The 18,272-nt window shown below is 42.0% G+C and overlaps 1 protein-coding gene across 3 annotated transcripts in view; it reads left to right on the forward strand.

Moving 5' to 3' along the window:
* Window positions 1-18,272, forward strand: part of NBAS (NBAS subunit of NRZ tethering complex) — a 405,412-nt gene that overhangs the window by 276,259 nt on the left and 110,881 nt on the right. For all 3 annotated transcript variants that reach the window (XR_012655479.1, XM_032778999.2, XM_075063671.1), the window contains exons 45-46: window positions 2,674-2,892; window positions 3,882-4,084. Coding sequence is in view for 2 of the 3 variants with exons in the window: in XM_032778999.2 (XP_032634890.1) it covers window positions 2,674-2,892; window positions 3,882-4,084 (422 nt within the window). In the remaining variant the exon portion in view is untranslated. The remainder of the gene's footprint in view (window positions 1-2,673; window positions 2,893-3,881; window positions 4,085-18,272) is intronic.

The following is an 18,272-nucleotide window of genomic DNA, read 5'->3' on the forward strand; positions in this document are numbered from 1 at the left end:
ATTCAAACTCTAAAGATGAATTTAACTTTTTTATACACAATGTTATCTGTTATCTTTTCTTTAAAAACAAATAAGATTCTTGAAATATTGGTTCTACAGCAGTTATCAATGAAAGACAACTGGAATCAACTGAGTAAAACTTCTAATTCCAACACTTCACTCTAGGTACAGGAAAACACCACAATAAATTGTGATAAAACCACTATTGCTTTTAAAAAAAAACATGTTTACCACTATAGAAATGCAGGTCTGAAAGACAAAAACAGGTACTTTTTTTGTCCAAGTATCTCCAGTGTCAGGGGTTTATATTTAAAGAATACACCTCTATAGCATCTAAATCTTGCAAGTATTACCCTGGTTATGCAAAATATGAAATGGACTGTACAAATAACTGTAAAAAGAAATGGTCCAACTATCAGAAATATTTTTTTCTAAAATGAACCAACAGTTTTCTATTCAAAGGCAGCAGAGAGTGGCTTTAACTTGTATTTGCACTATTTCCCATTGGACCAATAATAATTTTTCTGTGTTCAAAATCAGTGTGTATATCAAGCTATTTGTAGTTACATCTAGAATATTCCCAACAGATTGCACCTAATTTAAAGTGAGTCAATAGGCATACGTTTAAATTGTTCCTCCCTCACCATGGTGCGGCCCAATGGCTAGAGTCAGATTCTGGGCTGCAAGGCCTAATGGCCCAAGACAGTATGGCCGCCCATAAGCACAGAGCAATGTGGCCTAGTGGCCGGGATCAATATATAAGCCCTCGAGTGCAGGGCAGCGTGGCCTAGCGGACAGAGTCAATAGAACATCCCTTAAGTGCAGGGCAGCATGACATAATGGGCAAATCCAGAGGCTGTCACCAAAGAGGGTAATGGCCAGGGTAGGAGGGTCTAGGCTCACCCAGCTCCACCGAGTCCCAACCCCTGGCCCCAACAGTGGCAGAGTAGTCCACCACTGGGGCAGCAGGGAATCCAACCACAACACGCTGACTATACATGGATGGAAGATACCACTCCCTCTAGCTCCCTGCACTTCCTACCGGGCTTCCTGAAGCTGCAGTCTGTAGGACCCTGGGGTCTTCGGGCTCCTTGGCACAGATAACTCCCTAGGACTCCAACTCAAGCCAGTCAGCTGTAGGCAACAGATCTCTGGTTTGTGTCTCGGGATGTCTGGCTCCTGCAGGCAAGAACTGTAACGCCTCTTGGGTTGGAGCCTCCACCAAGCGTCCTTCCTCCTAGGCAGTCAGCCCAGTCAGCAACTGGGCTACTCTCCTTTATATTAGTACTCTCCTTTATATGGAGCATTACCAGCACACTCTCAGGGGCATTCCTCTGCCCATAGTGCAATTAACCTTTCCAGGCTAGTGTGGGGTATGCACACTGTCACAGGAGCTCAAACCTATGGTTCCTTAGCAGCCCTCAAATCTGTTGCCATCACCTGCAACCCAGGACCATAGGCACTAGAGCAACTGAGAGTGAGAAACACCTTATCACACTAACTTCTTTAAAAAAACATATCTAGCTGAGAACAATCTTTTATCAATGTATAGTTTGTACAAACCTCTACATGGAAGTCCAAGAATTAAAGTACCTTCTAGGGGGGAAAATTCCTCATTTGAGACTGCTGTTTAATTTACTTCAAAGAGACTATTTCTGAACACTTAAATTTTAGTTGAATGTACTTAGACTGCTTGATGTGTGTTAATAAATATAAAATGGTCTGAAGGAAGTATATGATGTTATGAGTGTTGCTAGGATTATGACATCTCTCAAAGTAAGAATAGCTTGTTTACTGGTGCTGTTTATATGACTCAAGCATTTGATAGAATGGAATTCACTTCTGTATAACCTTTCTAGTTAAGCTTGCACCTTCTTTAAATAATGTCTGTAGTTGCAATCAGTGCTTCTAGCATTGTGTAAAGCAGAGTAAGGTACAACTATAATACATTCTTGATTAGAAAAATGGCACTCTGTGTCTGTATCAGCATCTGATCAGCTGAATATAGAGAGTTACAATGAATGCATGGATGGTTGGAATCAAATGTGGCTTATGATGGATAAGCTAGAAATATGTAAATTTGTTGTCCTCCCACTGTTCTAAGTTAAGTATAGATTTAAACAGTGACCTAATACAAATCAAAATAGTTTAAATAAAAAACTGGACGCTTAACAACTTCAAAGAAATTTGACAGGCAGTTTGAAGCATATGAATTAAAATTTGGACTTCAGACTTGTCCCTAAGTATATCCATAAACATTTTAAAAATGGAGACTTTCAAAGTTCCATTCTATGGAACATTAAGCCGAGAAGTTGGGGGATAAAAGGACACTATCGGAAGGTTTTGGTTTTTTTTTCTTTTTCCTTTCCTTTCCTTTCCAGCTGTTGTTCTTGCTGCTTCTGGTTCATAAGAAGAATGCAGGGAAATATATATAATGTGATGGTTTTCAAATAAATGACTGGGTTAGAGAAATAAGAATGTTGCCATTTAGTGTTTCACTTAATGTTTTGATTAACTTTTTGGGGCATGAACTGTCTATTACTCTGTGTTTATACAGTGCTTAATGCAATAGAGTCATGATCCTGGTTGTGGCCTCAGAGCAATATTGTAATACAAATAATAATGACTGAATAATAACGATAATGATCAAATAAGTCATAATCTCCTTTTCAGCTGTCAGTAGATGCCCGGCTAGAGATGACTAATAAGGCTATTAAAGCAATGCAACAGATCATTGAGAAATCAAGAAAAAAGAACTCTGAAGATGGCATGGACGGTGCTGGAACCATGCCTGTCACTTATGAGAAAGCTCTGAATCATCTGCAGCAGTCTCTTGCTCATCTGGAAACGCTCAATCATAGGTTTATCACTTGTCTGAAAAACAGTGACCAGGTAATGAGAAATTACACATAACAAACAAAATCCAGTATATTCCAGCAGCAGGATATTTTTGCCTTCTATCCCTAGGCACTTTCAAGTTACTACAATTGATGTTAGAGGTTTGGATTCGATGGGATTGCTGAATATGCCTTCTTTCTAAATTTCTAAATATGTCTTCTTATTGTAGGTCCGTGATTAACTCTGAGACTCGAATATGTTTCAACATAAATTGTAATAATTTAATACAAAAGGAGCAGTTCTCTTTTGCCAGAACAAAAGGGCATGGTGGTGGTTCAATTTAAAGTTCAAAGGTGGAACTTGTGCAAGGTTTCAGAGTTTATATTGATATAAAATGTAGTGAGACATTTCTGTATCAATTAATTGGTAAGCTTTATTGAGCTACTGTACTATTACAGGTATGTCCCAGGGGGTGGAGGTGGGCGGGGGGAATTCACTGGGCAGCTTTATCTTTCATACATATATCGCTGTGTTCAGGGAAAATGTTTCCCCCCCCATTTTCATAAAAGTAATATTCACCAAGTCAACATTGTTTTGAGGAGCATGAGTCAAATTAAAATGTCTATACTTTTGTGAAGTCCAGTTTTCCACAATGCAATAAAGGGTTTAGTTTTATATACATTTTTGCTTGTAAAATAAAACACACTGGAGAAAATAAGTTGCTGTTGCTAGTAAAGTTCATCTACACAAATGAGAGATTATCAATGATAGTCTTAAAAAGTATTTTGAGTTTTAAGGAAGCCTGGTTACTAATCAGTTATTTGTTTTAAACGTTACCATGAGCAATAATGGTAGAAAGAATGACTTTTCTGTCATATTTTATTATGATATATTTTGGTTTTGGTGACTTGTTCTTTGAAGGTGTTCAGAAATTTCCCTTTGCCAGTCTTTTCTGTTTCATGATAAATTTTAAGATACTGAGCCATACATATCTGTAAGTAAAGATCACCCTATCTCATGAGTTTTAAAATGTCTGTTTTCAGGAAATGCTACAGAAGTACGGCCACTTATATGATTTATCCAGGTCAGAGAAGGAAAAAATCCATGACCAGGCAGTAGCTATGTGTATAGACGGTCAGCCTCTAGACATGATACAGCAGTTGTTGGAAGTGGCTGTCGGAGATCTGGAACTCTCCCCCAGAGAGATAGTACAATGCGCTATAAACAAAATTGTGTTTGCATTAAGGTAAGTTAAATTTCTACAGTTATTAAAAATAAAAATATTTCTTATTTCTTTGTGTTCCAGCATGCTTGGAATTCTGCAGTGCCTGAAGAAATAGCAGATATTAGAGAAGTTTATGTTGATGTTATATTTCCTTTATAATTCCATGCCTGTAGAATTCATTGTGGTATACAGGGTTCCAGGAGACTGAGCATAGACTTAACCTTTTTTTGTAAATTTGCTCTTATGCCATGGGTCCAGTTTTTGGAAATGTGCTTATAAGATATACCCACTTTATACGCCTATTGCGTGTCTTTGGAGTGAGTACAATGAATTGTGCCTTTGTTAAATAGAGAATGGAAAGTTCCCTTACATAAAAAGGATGTTGGGTGCAGGTTGTGGAGTCCAAAAGGTGGAATTTCCTGGTTTATAGGGATGTTTGGATTGGGCTATGTGGACCTGGGAGCTCTCTTGTGCTGGAACTGCAGAACTGTAGGTACCAAATGAAGGTCTGTGTTTTCAAAATGACTGATTTGGGGTTCCTCAATTTTTGGGTGTCCAGCTTTAAAGGGACCTTATTTCCTGATGATGGATGGGTGCTCATCACTGTGTGAAAATCAGACCCTATGGTTATGTATAGTCAGATATCCCATATTATTAGTTACTTTTGAAAATTTAGGCTTTTAAGATTTATTTTTTGTCTTTTATGTAGTGTTGATCTGTTTGATTTTACTGAATTGAAAAGTAATTGTCCTCAGACTCCTAATCTGAATGGAGGGACCTGGAGTTGAATGCACAATGAGTAGTTGGGTGAGCAGTTACCTTTTTTGGAAGGGTATACGTTATTACACTTTATTGTTTATTTGCAGGGAGTAGAAATGGACTGTTGTAAGAAGGAAATGGAGTAAAGGAAGGAGGAAACTGATAGGGAGGCAGGTAGAAAGGAGAAGAACGGAAAAAACATAATATGTTGGAACAATGAAGTTGGGTAGCTGATAAGTTGTGGGGATAGGTGAGTAATGAGATGATCAGGAAACAACCACAAGTAACCGAGTTTCAGAGGTCTGTAAATGATGTTAGAGGCTGTGAATACTTCTCCTGGTTGATGTCCCTAAGCAGAAGGGAGAGTGGGAGCTAATGAACACAGTTCTCCAGATGAGACCATTCGGTTCCTGGGAACTGAAAGACGTTGATTTACCTCTGCAAAAATGGCTATAGCTAGTGTTGGCTGATTTGGAAAAGGAGCCTCAAAGTTTGGGGTATTTCCTTCTTGGAGATCATCCTAGCTGTTGCTTCTGCTCCCCATTTGGCAGGAGGGAAGAGAAGGCAACTTTAGTGCCCACATCAGAAAATCTGGGCCCATATGTCCCTACATTGTGATATGTAAAAAGACAGGTGCAAAAGCTGTGAAGTGCATCCTTGTGCAAGATGGAATGCGCATATCGACCTAAGTACTGGAGAGGATTAAAAGTGTATAAATAGCTTCTCTCTAAATATAGAGAGCATTTTAAAGAAAGGTTGTTGCCTGGCATCTTTTTAGACTGCTGACATTGGTGTCGTTGAAGTGAGTGAAAGAGAACGTGTCTCAGTCATGCACCAGTACATTAACATTCAAGCTAGTGCATGACACAAATCGAAACTTACTAACCACAACATTCTCTGTGACTCCTGTGCATTTCAAGGTTCAGTGGGAAAAAAGTGTAATTATAAAAAAAAAAATCCTTGCTGCCTGCAAGGACTGCCAAGTTAAGGAACTCAATAAGTGTAACTTGCTTAAAAAAACCTCCTAAGGTTTTGTTGTTGTTTTTTTTTTTTGTATTGAAACTTTTTAGGCTTATTAGGGATTGGACATGTGAATTCATAGAAATCATAGAAATGTAGGACTGGAAGGGACCTTGATATGTCATCTAATCCAATCCCCTGAACTGAGACAGGTCTAAGTATTATCTAGGCCATCCCTGACAGGTATTTGTCTAACCTGTTCCTAAAAGCCTCCAATGACAAAGATTTCACAGCCTCCCTAGAGAATTTGTTCCAATGCTTAACTACTCTTACAGTTAGCAATGTTTTCCTAATGTTTAATGTAAATTTGCCTTGCTGCAATTTAAACTCATTGCGTTTTGTCCTGTCCACAGTGGTTAAGGAGAACAATTTATTACCCTCATGCTAGTAACAACCTTTTATATACTTGATGACTGTTATCATGTCCCCTTTGTCTTCTCTTCTCTAAATTAAACAATCCCATTTTTTCCCTTTCCTTGTGGATCATGTTTTCTAGACCTTTAAGTCATTTTTGTTGCTCTCCCCTGGACTTTCTTCAGTTTGTCCACATCTTTCCCAAAGTGTGGTTCCTGGAACTGGACCAGTACTCCACTTGAGTCCTTATCAGTGCTGTGTAGAGTGGAAGAATTACTCCAATGTCTTGCTTACAACACTCCTGTAATACATCTCAGAATGATGTTTACGTTTTTGCAACAGTATTATGTTGTTGACTTATATTTAGGTTCTGATCCACTATAACACCCGAATCCTTTTCTGCATTACTCATTCCTAAGCAGTCATTTTGGATTAGTGCTGACTTTATGCGTGTACTCTCTAGAATCATAGAATATCAGGGTTGGAAGGGACCTCAGTAGGTCATCTAGTCCAACCCCCTGCTCAAAGCAGGACCAATCCCCAATTAAATCATTCCATTATCCAAATCATTTATGATGTTATTGAATAGAATTAGCCCCTGGGTTGGTTTCAGTTCTATTTAATTGTGGTTGGTCATACAACGGGTTTGAAAGAATACAGTGTTGTGGAGCTGAAGAGTTTGAGTTGTGTTTTGGGGTGCATGTTGGCTAACCATGTAAATTGAGGATGTTATAGATGTAACGTTTAGCTTAACTGGAGTTCCCCTGGATTTTTAATGACTGAGTTGATAGGGAATGTCATTGAGCCTTCTTAACCTTAATGTAAGTTTACTTCTTTTGTGAAAGATTATGTTGGCCTCTGTGATGACTCCAAAGTAAAATGCAAATCTCAAAACAAACTTAATGCAGAACAAAAATCCCACTGTTTAACATTTTGTTGATAAAATTAGGATCCCACCATCGGTACAAAAATGATTCATAGATTGTAAGTCCAGAAGGAACCATTGTGATCATCTAACACACACCCCAGCCTTCTGCTCTGATCCCCCACCCAGGTCTGGGGTCCCGGCTGCAGGCCCTGCTCAGCCTGCCGCCGGCCTAGATGAACAGAACCCCAGGCTGGCAGCAAGCTGAGCAGGCTGGCGGTGTAAAATCAACATTTTAATTTAATTTTAAATGAAGCTTCTTAAACATTTTAAAAACCTTGTTTACTTTACATACAACAATAGTTTAGTTATATATTATAGACTTATAGGAAGAGACCTTCTAAAAACGTTAAAATGTATTACTAGCACACGAAACCTTAAATTAGAGTGAATAAATGAAGACTTGGCACATCACTTCTGAAAGGTTGCTGACCCCTGGTCTAGTGAAATGGAAATAGTATTATCATCACCATGTCATAAAACTATATCATCTGTTTTTCCCCAAATACAGAACAGAAATATTTATTGAATACTTCTACCTTTTTTGTGTTGTTACTGATAATTCTACCATTTCCATCTCATAATGGACCAATACCATTGTCAGGATTCTTTTTGTTCCTAGCATATTTAAAAAATCTCCTTTTTTGTTATCCTTAACTCTGCTGGCCGTAGATGTCTCTTCATGCCCCTTGCCTCCGTTATCAATTTTTTGTAATTCCTAACTCCTGATTTGTATTCATTATTATCAACTTCCCCTTTCTTCCATTTGTTGTGTATTATTTACTATTATTATTATTTACAGTTTCAAAAGACAACAGAATTCTGTGTATTTTCACAGTAAACAATTTACTAACTTTTGCACAGAACCATCTAAAAATGTTCTCTTTGAAATTTCTCCTCCCCCCTTTTTTCATATTTCTTTGGATTTTTCTAGCTAACCAACCAGCTCCAAACTTATCTCACACAAGTCTCCTTAGAAACAGATCAGTTTTAGATGGAACACATAGTTATTCCCCTAATTCTAGATGCATAACGTTGAGCTAAGTCAAGAATATTTAACAAAATTGTCAAGTCCTGTCAGATACTTCCATTTTCCTACACTGTCAGCCTGCCTCGCTGACTTTTCAGCCCCACTTCTCCAAATTTAGGATGGAAAATCTTCCAATGTAAGTGTAGTATCTCCATGAGAAGCTTGCTTGCATATTCCAATTATGCTCTGTCATTGACAGTTTCTTTGGTTTTCCTACAGAAATCACTGCTAACGATGGAAATTGGTTGACTCTTTTTTTATGTCATTCACCCTCCGTGTGCTCACAAAGGTTTTGGTAATGATTTTAGCCTTTCTGAGAGCATGGCTACACTTGCAGATGTAGAGCACTTTGAGTTAAACCAGGCTTTGTAGAGCACAGTAGGTAAAAGCGCTGCTTCAAGCACACTGGCTTGGCCACATTTGCAGCACTTGCAGTGGCATTGGGAGCGGTGCATTATGGGCAGCTATCCCAGCATGCAAGTGACTGCAACATGCTTTTCAAATGCGGGGGTGGGGGGGGAGGAGAGGGGGCTGGAGTGTGATAGTGTTACCCGGGGTTCTTTTAACCCAAAGCTCTTGGTAACTTTTACTCTGTGTGAGGAAGTGTCAGGAAATAAATCAGGGGAGACATGGCCGTCCGACCAATGGATGGCTGGCACAAACAGGACAACACGAGTGCTTTCACTTAAAGCTAAACTTTACTTAGTCTCAAGCACTTACACACGTCCACAACAAGATTAGTAAAACACCTCCAACCCTTGCTAATTACCAAAGCTGAGTGTGGCTTTTGAGTGACACAGCGACAGGCTTCCAGTGGTCAAATCTTCCATCTGCCAGTGGGGACCGCAAGATGTATCCAGAGGGAGAGTCCCCAAACGAGTCCTACTATCTCAAGCTTTTCCCCCATATTTATACATTAGTAATAGAATGATGTGTCCCTTAAAGAAAACTTGTTAAGGAAGCAGTTCCAATGGGCAAGCAAGGGGTTCCTTCTGATTATTATTAACCAGATGTGGGGTTTTCCAGAGTTTGCAGCCTTGAGACCCCAATAGACATTCCTGCTCTTTTAAAAGGCATGTATCAGCAACTTCAAAACAATTCTTATCAAGAAAGACATGGGGTCAAGCTGCCCTTTCTGTGGTACCCCAAAACCCCCTCCCCTCCTGCCTTGATCAAGCTGAGATTGCTGAATGGCCAATTTACAGCTTGCTGACTAAGCTGCCTTTAACAATAAGCATAGTGGTTTCACACACTTTACTGGTTTGCCAAAGTCTCCCCATTCAACAGGGAGTGTGTTGTGTGTATGTGGGGGGAGAGAGAGTGGATTTTTGGGGGGCTGAGAGATGTCAGACAGTTCAGACAGCAGCAGACAGCACCCCCCACCTCTCTCTCACACTCAGCATTCCACACTAATGGTTGCTTTGTTTCGGAGCAAATAAGCAGCCGGCTGTCAGAAACGGAGCTTTCAAACGGCATATCCGCATTCCTACAGGGAGTTCAAAACAATGAGAAGAGTGGCTACTTGACTTTAAGGGGATTATGGGACATTTCTGGAGACTGATCAGAGCACATTAATGCAACACCTCGTCCACACTGGCGCCTCGGTGCTCCAGAGGGGGCACAGCAAACTTTATTCCACTCGCCGAGGTGCAGTACCAGCAGCACTGTAGCCACGGAGTCAGAGCACTTTACGTGCCTTGCCAGTGTGGATGGGTGGTGAGCTAGTGTGCCCGGGGCTCCTTCATTGCACTGTAACTCGCAAGTGTAGCCAAGCCTGGAGTCATCCAGGGTATAATCTATACCTGTTTTTAGATGACATACTGAGAATATTGTCCACAGAAACCTCCCAGGAAGAAATGGAGAAGAGGCAGAAGACCTTTTCCATGTTTCACACATGCCAATATTTGTGATACATTTAAAGAAGAGGTTTCTAATCCCATCTCAGAGGATCTACTGTCGGGGAGTCAAGAGACACTGAGATGTCGTGGAACTGAATATAATTAATCCACTTCATTGTCAGCTCCTGAGTCTTCTGATCTCTTGTGTGTATCATACAGCTTTGGAATTTTCATCTGGCTTTACCAGACTCTGAGGTTTTGTTGACAACTCTGAAGTATTTCTCTTACTTGCAGGGAGAGATGTAGCCCAGTGTTTTTCAGACATAGGAAATGATCAGTTCCAGAAAGGAGAGTTAATTTTCCATTGCCCCATGCTCTTATTGGAGGACAGTGTGGGAAGCAGAGGTTTAATAACTTAGGAATGTACATAATTGTATGGCGTTTCTTATAGAAAACACAGTTGTGTGACATTGTGACTCATGATTACCCAGTGGGATGTGCTAATGCCCCAAATATTAATACCAGTACAGAGGTTTCTGATTTCCTACCACTGAAGGGCTGCACAAATATAACGGGATAGAAAGTTAGACTAAGGAAATAACAAGGCATTAGGCATTTTCAGTGAATAATGTAATTAGGTGAAAAGATTTAGCTGTATTTAATTTATTCGCCTTTTAGCATTCTTTGTAATTTTTTTTTATTACTCTTGAGGGCCTTTTTGATTAAATTCATGTCATTTTTCTGCAGGTGAACTGAAAACAAAATGAGTCTTTATCAGTTTAATTACACCAGACTCATGCAGTCTTCACCTTAAAGCATCTCCTGGGGGGTGGGGCATACGAGAGGGAGAGAGACGAAAAAAATGCACACAAAATATCATATAATCTGTGTGAAGGACTAATGTTTCATTAATTATATTTGCTTTTGTCAATACCTTCTGATGATTTTACTGTTAATTAGGAGGAAAATAAGAAAACTGTATTCCTTGTGAAAATTTAGCAGTTGATTGTCATGTAAAAGTCTTTTTTTTTTTCCAATTATAATTCTTTTTCATTGTCCTAACCAATTTTAAGTAGCTCAGATAGTATCGGGTTTTTAAGAAGAAAAATACTTGCTTCCAACCATATATTTATTTTAGAAATGAACATTTATTTGATTACAGTTAATTGAGTTCATTTCTATTTTATTTTAAAATACATCCTTACCATGGATAACTAGACTTTCTACCTTAGGAAAAAGGCCAATTTGCCAATTTTCTGGTGAAATAACACTTGCCCTTCTATAGCACCTTCCATGTGATTATCTCAAATCACTTTGTAAACATTAATTAACATTATCCTGGGAAAGTAAATATTGTCCCTGCTTCACATATGTGATGATTAAAACACAAGAAGTTAAGGCCTCAGTTTTCAGAAATCTCCTTTAATTTCTGTTGTTTCAATAGAGCCCAGTTTGAGATACATAACATGATTTCCAGAGGTGCATTTGCACTTTCCAGTGAAGTCACTCAGAGCTTTTTTTAAAAATCAAGTACTGGAGGTGTTTCAGGGTTTTGTACCATCCAAAACCTGAGGAACCCAAAATTAGTGAACACACTTTCTCCCAGGGCATAAAATTTGGTTATCCATAGAAAGGGTATATTTTAAATGACTGGAAAACTGAATCACAGAAAATCCTGTTGCAGAGCTGGGAATAGGTCTGATATCTCTTCATTTCTCTGTTTGGATTGTGGTTTTTAAATCACTGTTAGAGTTCTTTGTATATTTGATGATATATATGAAAAGCAAATTCCCTTATTGCACAAGCTAGTCCAAAAAATACTATCAGGCCCAACAAGACAAGATGGGAAATTTCAAGTCAGTCTATAGAAGAATCTCTAATAATGTAAGTTTAAACGTTATAGCTCTCTTGATTCTGTGCCGGCGTTTGAAATTTTCTTTTTGTTTCCTTCTAGTTATTTTTTTTTAAACAAATTGGAAACCATCTCATTGTACATATAGCTGTGTTGTGTTCTTATTACAGGTTCCCTTTTTCAGAATCCCCATTCTTTCATATGGTTTATTACTTCTGGATGTTTCTAGATGGGTTTTGTTTGGTTGGTTTGTCTTGGTTTTTTGGGAGGCTTAGGGTTCCAAAGAGCTAGAGATCAAACTATTGATGTGATGGTCACACTCTGAGTTTTACCCAAGATAGTGCCTGGCACCCCTAAATATTTGGGGGACCCAAATTGACAATGGTATTTAAGAAAATGTCATTTTTATGTCCATTTACCAATACAGAAAAATGACTGTAGGGTTTCCATTCTCGCCATTTTATATGCTTTAAAGTTCGACTCCTTTAAAATACAAATACAATGGTTCGACTCTGTAAAATACAAATGGTTACCTGGAGTGCTTTGAAATATAATGTGCCTCATGGAGTTGCAGATCAGCATTAGTGATCCAAATTTGGGGTCATTTAACTGAAGATATCCTGAGTTACAGGCCATACAGAAAATGGTTTCTGTGTGCTGCCTTATACTGTTAAACTGAGCAGTACTCATGACTGGATGAATCACAGACATGGCTGAGTTTGATGGCTGTGAACTCATCCATCAATTAACATAACTAAGAATAAATTAATTACAAGTCTCTACCTAAGGAAAAAAAGTTTTGGACTCAATGACTGCAGGTTGCTGCAATTTGTGAGTCGTGGGTGGCAATTTTATTTTTGAGAAACATAATCAAAGTATTGAGGGAAATTGAACACGTGAATGCTCCCTGGAAGCGGGTAGATGTACTAGGTGGAGAGATATTTAGGGCTGCAGCAAGTCAATTTTGACCGAAAGTAGTGCATGGCACTGTTTACATCTTTGGGGAACCCAAATTGTGAACGATATTTAAGAAAATGTTCACTTCTTAGCTTGTGTAGATGTGTACTGTGGAAGGATTATAGTGCACATGTGCCACTACAGAAAAACACAATAAGATGTTTTCTTTGCAACCCACTTATGCTTGCCTGGGTAGTTTGGGGGAATGTGGCCATGTCGCTGTTCCGGGTGAACACCCCTTCACTGATGTTTCTACTCCAGAACTTTGTACTCCTGTGCAGTACAAATTTAATAACTCTTATAGCTTGCTACACATTGTCTCTGTTACGACGAGTATTTATTTTAGGAGAGGCTTATTGTGAACACAGCAGAATAGTCAGCAGCCAGTCTTATCAACATTTTTGTTGTAGGTAGGGAGGAGCTATGCGGGAGGGACAGAGACAAGGAGAGGAGTTGCGGCTGCAAAGAGGGCAGGAAATGAGAATGGATGGTAGGCAAGTGTTGGCTTTGTTATTTGAGAAAATCTATATTTTACAGGTCCCAAGGCAGGGCAAGTGGCTGCTTCCAGATCTTGGAGCAATTAATGTGTTTCCAAAGACACACAGTGATCATTTGCAGCTGATAGGCCAGGTACTTTGACTACCAAGGGAAAAGAAATGTGTGTGCTGCCAGAGTTGCCTACATACATACATACATACATACATACAACGATAGTAGCTTCTTAAACATTTTAAAAACCTTATTTACTTTACATACAACAGTGGTTTTGTATTTTCAAAACCTTGTTTACTTTACATACAACAGTAGTTTAGTTATAGATTATAGACTTGTAGAGAGAGATCTTCTAAGAACATTAAAATGTATTACTGGCCCCTGAAGGTATGGCTACACTTGGAATTTCAAAGTGCTGCCACGGCAGTGCTTTGAAGTGTGTGTGTGGTCGGAGCGGCAGCGCTGGGGGAGAGCTCTCCCAGCGCTGCACGTAAACCACATCCTCTACGGGTGGCTCCCAGCGCTGCCGCCCTGATTACACTGACGCTTTACAGCGCTGTATTTTGCAGCGCTCACGGGGGTGTTTTTTCACACCCCTGAGCGCGAAAGTTGCAGCGCTGTAAAGTGTGAGTGTAGCCATACGCTGAAACCTTAAATTAGAGTGAATAAACGAAGACTCAGCACAGCACTTCTGAAAGGTTGCTGACCCCTGATCTACTGGATAGGGATTAGAGGAGCTTTCTCTCAAACATAAAACGCTCAGTATTTTGGAACAGAAATCCTGTCAGTTCTTTCACCAGCCTTATCACAAACTCCACCCTCGAACCATTTTGAAACATGACCAGGAGCCCCATTCCACTGTAACATACTTATCCTTCGCTCTAGGCACTGTGTATGAGTCAGTTACAGAAGGGAGGTAGTAACAGCAATAGAGATGTTTGTATACCAGGATGTAAAGACTTCCTGGAAATACATTCCCTGCTTTTGATGTGCGGGCAGTTAGCACTTGGGTACAGTAGCGGGGAGGGGGCCAGGTTGGAGGGAGAATGCAGTGAATGGGTCAGGGGCATGGCTGGCAAGATGTGCCAAAACCAGCTGATGTGTGCGTGTTGGGAGGGATGGCCATCTGGTTCAGTAACACACTTGTGGGACATGGTATCTTCAACTGCCAAAATGACAGCTTATTCCTACTAACAGTGTATCTTTTTCTATTAGATAAAAAAATAAATGAAAAAACCTAGAAAATTCAATGACAAAAAAACCCTGTGTTCATTCAAAGTTAATGTATATCGTCCCCTTGCAGAACGCTGGGTTGAGCAAGACTCAAGCTCCTGAGCATCAGGATATCCTTAACTCTGTCCTCTTTCAGCAGTTACACTCTGTTAACACACATACCTTTACTCTGCCAAGCCCACAGTTGCTGAAATGTACAAGCTCTTCACCTCCCTTTACAATCCATTCATTCTAACCCACAGGATTCCATCGAACACTATTATAGAACAAAATGAAAAACAAAACTGATTGCTTTTCTTCTGTTCCCCTGGCATAGGCAGTAGCCAATGGAAATTAGTTGCATACACTCAAGATGCAGTCAGCATGTTAGGTGTACCTAAAAGAACTGATGGAGGCAATAGTTGTGCCTGCTTGGTAAAGGTGTGTTTGTGATGTAAGGAGCTGTAAGTGTGATATGAGATCTGTGTTTTGCACCCTCCGATGTGTGAGAGCACAAAGAAAGGACTGCATGTGTGCCTTCACGTTCTAGTAGGCATCGGTTCAGTGCAGAATTGTGTACATTTAGGTCTTTCAATTTTAGGTTATAATTGATAGCTTGATAAAACAACCCGGTTATAAGAATAATGAAATGAGCATTTATCTAATAAACACCAGAAATGGTTACTCAATTCATGCTGACCTCATCCTTTTCACAGTGCAGTTTGTTTATATAGGTAAATCTCACTGCTGCCTGACTTATATCTAAGGCAGGGATCGGCAGCCTTTCAGAAGTGGTGTGCCAAGTCTTCATTTATTCACTCTAATTTAAGGTTTCGCGTGCCGGTAATACATTTTAATGTTTTTTAGAAGATCTCTCTCTATAAGTCTATATATTATATAACTAAATTAGTGTTGTATTGTAAAATAAACAAGGTTTTCAAAATCTTTAAGAAGCTTCATTTAAAATGAAATTAAAATGTTGATCTTACGCTGCTGGCCTGCTCAGCTCGCTGCTGGTCTGGAGTTCTGTTCACCTAGGGTGGTAGCGGGCTGAGCGAGGCCTGTGGCTGGGACCCCGGCTGGCAAGGGTCCATCAGCCAGAACACCAAGCCAGCAGCAGGCTGTGCGGGGCTGGCGGCCAGGACCCAGAGGGCTGGGGGCAGAGGGCTGGAGGCTGGGCATGGGGTGGGGGACTGTGTAGGTGTCAGGGCAGAGCGGGGGCTGGGTATGGGTGGGGGTGCCAGAGTCAAGGCTATGGTTGGGGGGGGGATGAAGGAGTCAAGCAGAGGGCTGGATGTGTATGAGAGAGGTACAGGGCTCAGGGCAGGGACCTGGGGGGCGTGCGGGATTCAGGGCAGAGGGCATGGCGTGTGTGGGGGGGGTCGGGTCAGGGCTCAGGAGAGAGGGCTGGGTGACTGCCCCCCTAAGAACTCCCAACCCCGCTGCTCCTTGTCTCCTGACTACCCGCTCCTGGAACCCCTGCCCCCCAGGATCCCACCCTCTATCTAAGCCTCCCTGTTCTTGTCCCCCAACCGGATCCTACCTGTCCCCTGACTGTCTCAACTCTTATCCACACCCCTGTCGCCAGCCAGACCCCCGGGATGCCCATGCCCCATCCAACCACTCTCCGCCTCCTGACAGGACCCCAGAACTCCAGACCCATCCAACCCCACCCCCGAACTCCCTGCCTGCCCCAACCCCTCTCCACACCTCTGCCTGCTGACAGGACCCCCAGAATCCCAACTCATACAACCCCCTGAGCTCCTTGTCCCCTGACAACCCCCTCCAGAGACCCCACCAACCTAACTGCCCCCCCAGGACCCTCCTTGCTTCCGGTCCCCTGACTGTCCTGACTCCTATCCACCACCCCCCTCACAAACCCCGGGACTCCCATGCCTCATCCAACCCCCACCTGCTTCCTGACTGCTCCCTCCAGAGAACCCTGCCCCTAGCCACCCCCCAGGATCCCACTCTGCTCCCTGTCCCCTGACTGCTCCCGCCTCTTATCCAACCCCCCCAGCCCTGGGCCCCTTACCATGAGGCTCCATGCAGAGCCAGGTACGCTGCCTCGCAGGAGCACACAGTCCTGCCCCTCAGAGCGCTGCGCGCGTGTCAGCAGAGCTCTGGGTGAGTGGGGAGCGTGTCTGCATCCCCGCGGAGCCAAACGCTGCCCCGCGGGAGCGCACAGGGCAGCATGGCTCCAGGGGAGGGGAGAAGGCGGGGGAGGAGCCAGCAGCTTGCTGCGCTCGGCCCAGCACTCCAGCCCAGGAGCGTGGACCCTGTGGCTTGCCATGCCAGGAGAGTGGGGCCATTTGCCTACCCCGTGCGCACGGCTATGCTTCAGCTTCCTGCCCCTGCGGGGGGAGCAGAGGGCAGAGGAGAGCGGGCCGGGCCGGGCTGGGTAAGATTTTTAATGGCACGCTGGAGTCCCACAGGCTCCAGTATGCCATTAAAAATTGGCTCGCATGCCGTCTTTGGCATGCACAAGGCTGGCGCTTCCATTTAGGCGACCTAGGCGGGAGATTCGGCTGTGGGGGATCCTTCCGCACTCCGGGTCTTTGGCGGCAGTTCTGTGGTGGGTCCTTCTCTCGCTCCAGGACCCGCCGCTGAAGTGCCCCAAAGACAGGGAGTGCGGAAGGCCCCCCCCCGCCGCCGAATTGCTGCCGACCAGGAGCACGGAAGGCCCCCCACCTAGGGCGCCAAAAACCCTGGTGCTGCTCCTGGGCACACGTGCCATAGGTTGCCGACCCCTCATCTAAGGGATTGTCTACCCAGAGCAGTAATGTGGACTACGGGGATGTGATTTCTAAAACACACTAACATGTTACAGTTTAACTGGTCTGTGTAAATCCTGCTGTTATGCACTGAAGATTCCCTGAAGTGCTTTAACATAGTGCTATATGAAATAGTACCATGTTAAAGCACAATAGGGACAAATACACCAACCAGGGGTTCAATAACAAGGATGTGAAGCTTAAACTAATCATGTAGGGCATTTTTTATACCTGTAATAAAAATTAAGTAGACAAGAATTTTGGGAAGTACCTGAAAAAAAATCTTCTCATTACAGTATACAAGAGATCCTTGAAACCCTCAGACTTCTGAACATCTAAATAGAACTCAAAAATTGCTAAAACTGAGCCTAGAAAATGAAATTAACAAACCCTGAGAAAGAGAAGCTCTACATACATTATGTAATTAGCAGGACATTGGGGGGAGGTTATTACTAAGGGTATTGTCAGTAGTGAGCTGGGATATGAGAGCAGTCTAAGCATTTGTTATCCACATGGACGCAAGTGTGGTCAGTGTCAGGTGTAGCTGGATTGACTGGTGGAGGCAGTAATTACTTCTGTTTTGTAGAAATGTATTTGTAAGATCTGTGGATTACTTTGAGGTGTGTGACAGAGCTGTGATTGTGATATGAGGAAATGGCTGCTTCGCAGTGAGGAAAGGAAAGAGGTGCATGTGTACACTTAGGATGCAGTATCCATCATTTATTTTCAGAATTGTTATATCAGTATCAGGACATAGGGCTTTTATTACAAAGGACATTGTCTGCAGTGAACTAGAGTATGAGGCCACGTCTACACTACGGGATAAAATCGAATTTGCTAAAACTGATATTATAAATTCAATTTCATGCGGCCACACTAGGCACAGTAATTCGGCGTTGTGCGTCCATGCTCCGAGGCTAACGTCGATTTCTGAAGCGTTGCATTGTGGGTAGCACTTCCGTAGCTATCCCATAGTTCCCGCAGTCTCCCTCGCCC

Source organism: Chelonoidis abingdonii, chromosome 3 (genome assembly GCF_003597395.2).
Source record: "Chelonoidis abingdonii isolate Lonesome George chromosome 3, CheloAbing_2.0, whole genome shotgun sequence".
NCBI classification, from domain to species: Eukaryota; Metazoa; Chordata; order Testudines; family Testudinidae; genus Chelonoidis; species Chelonoidis abingdonii.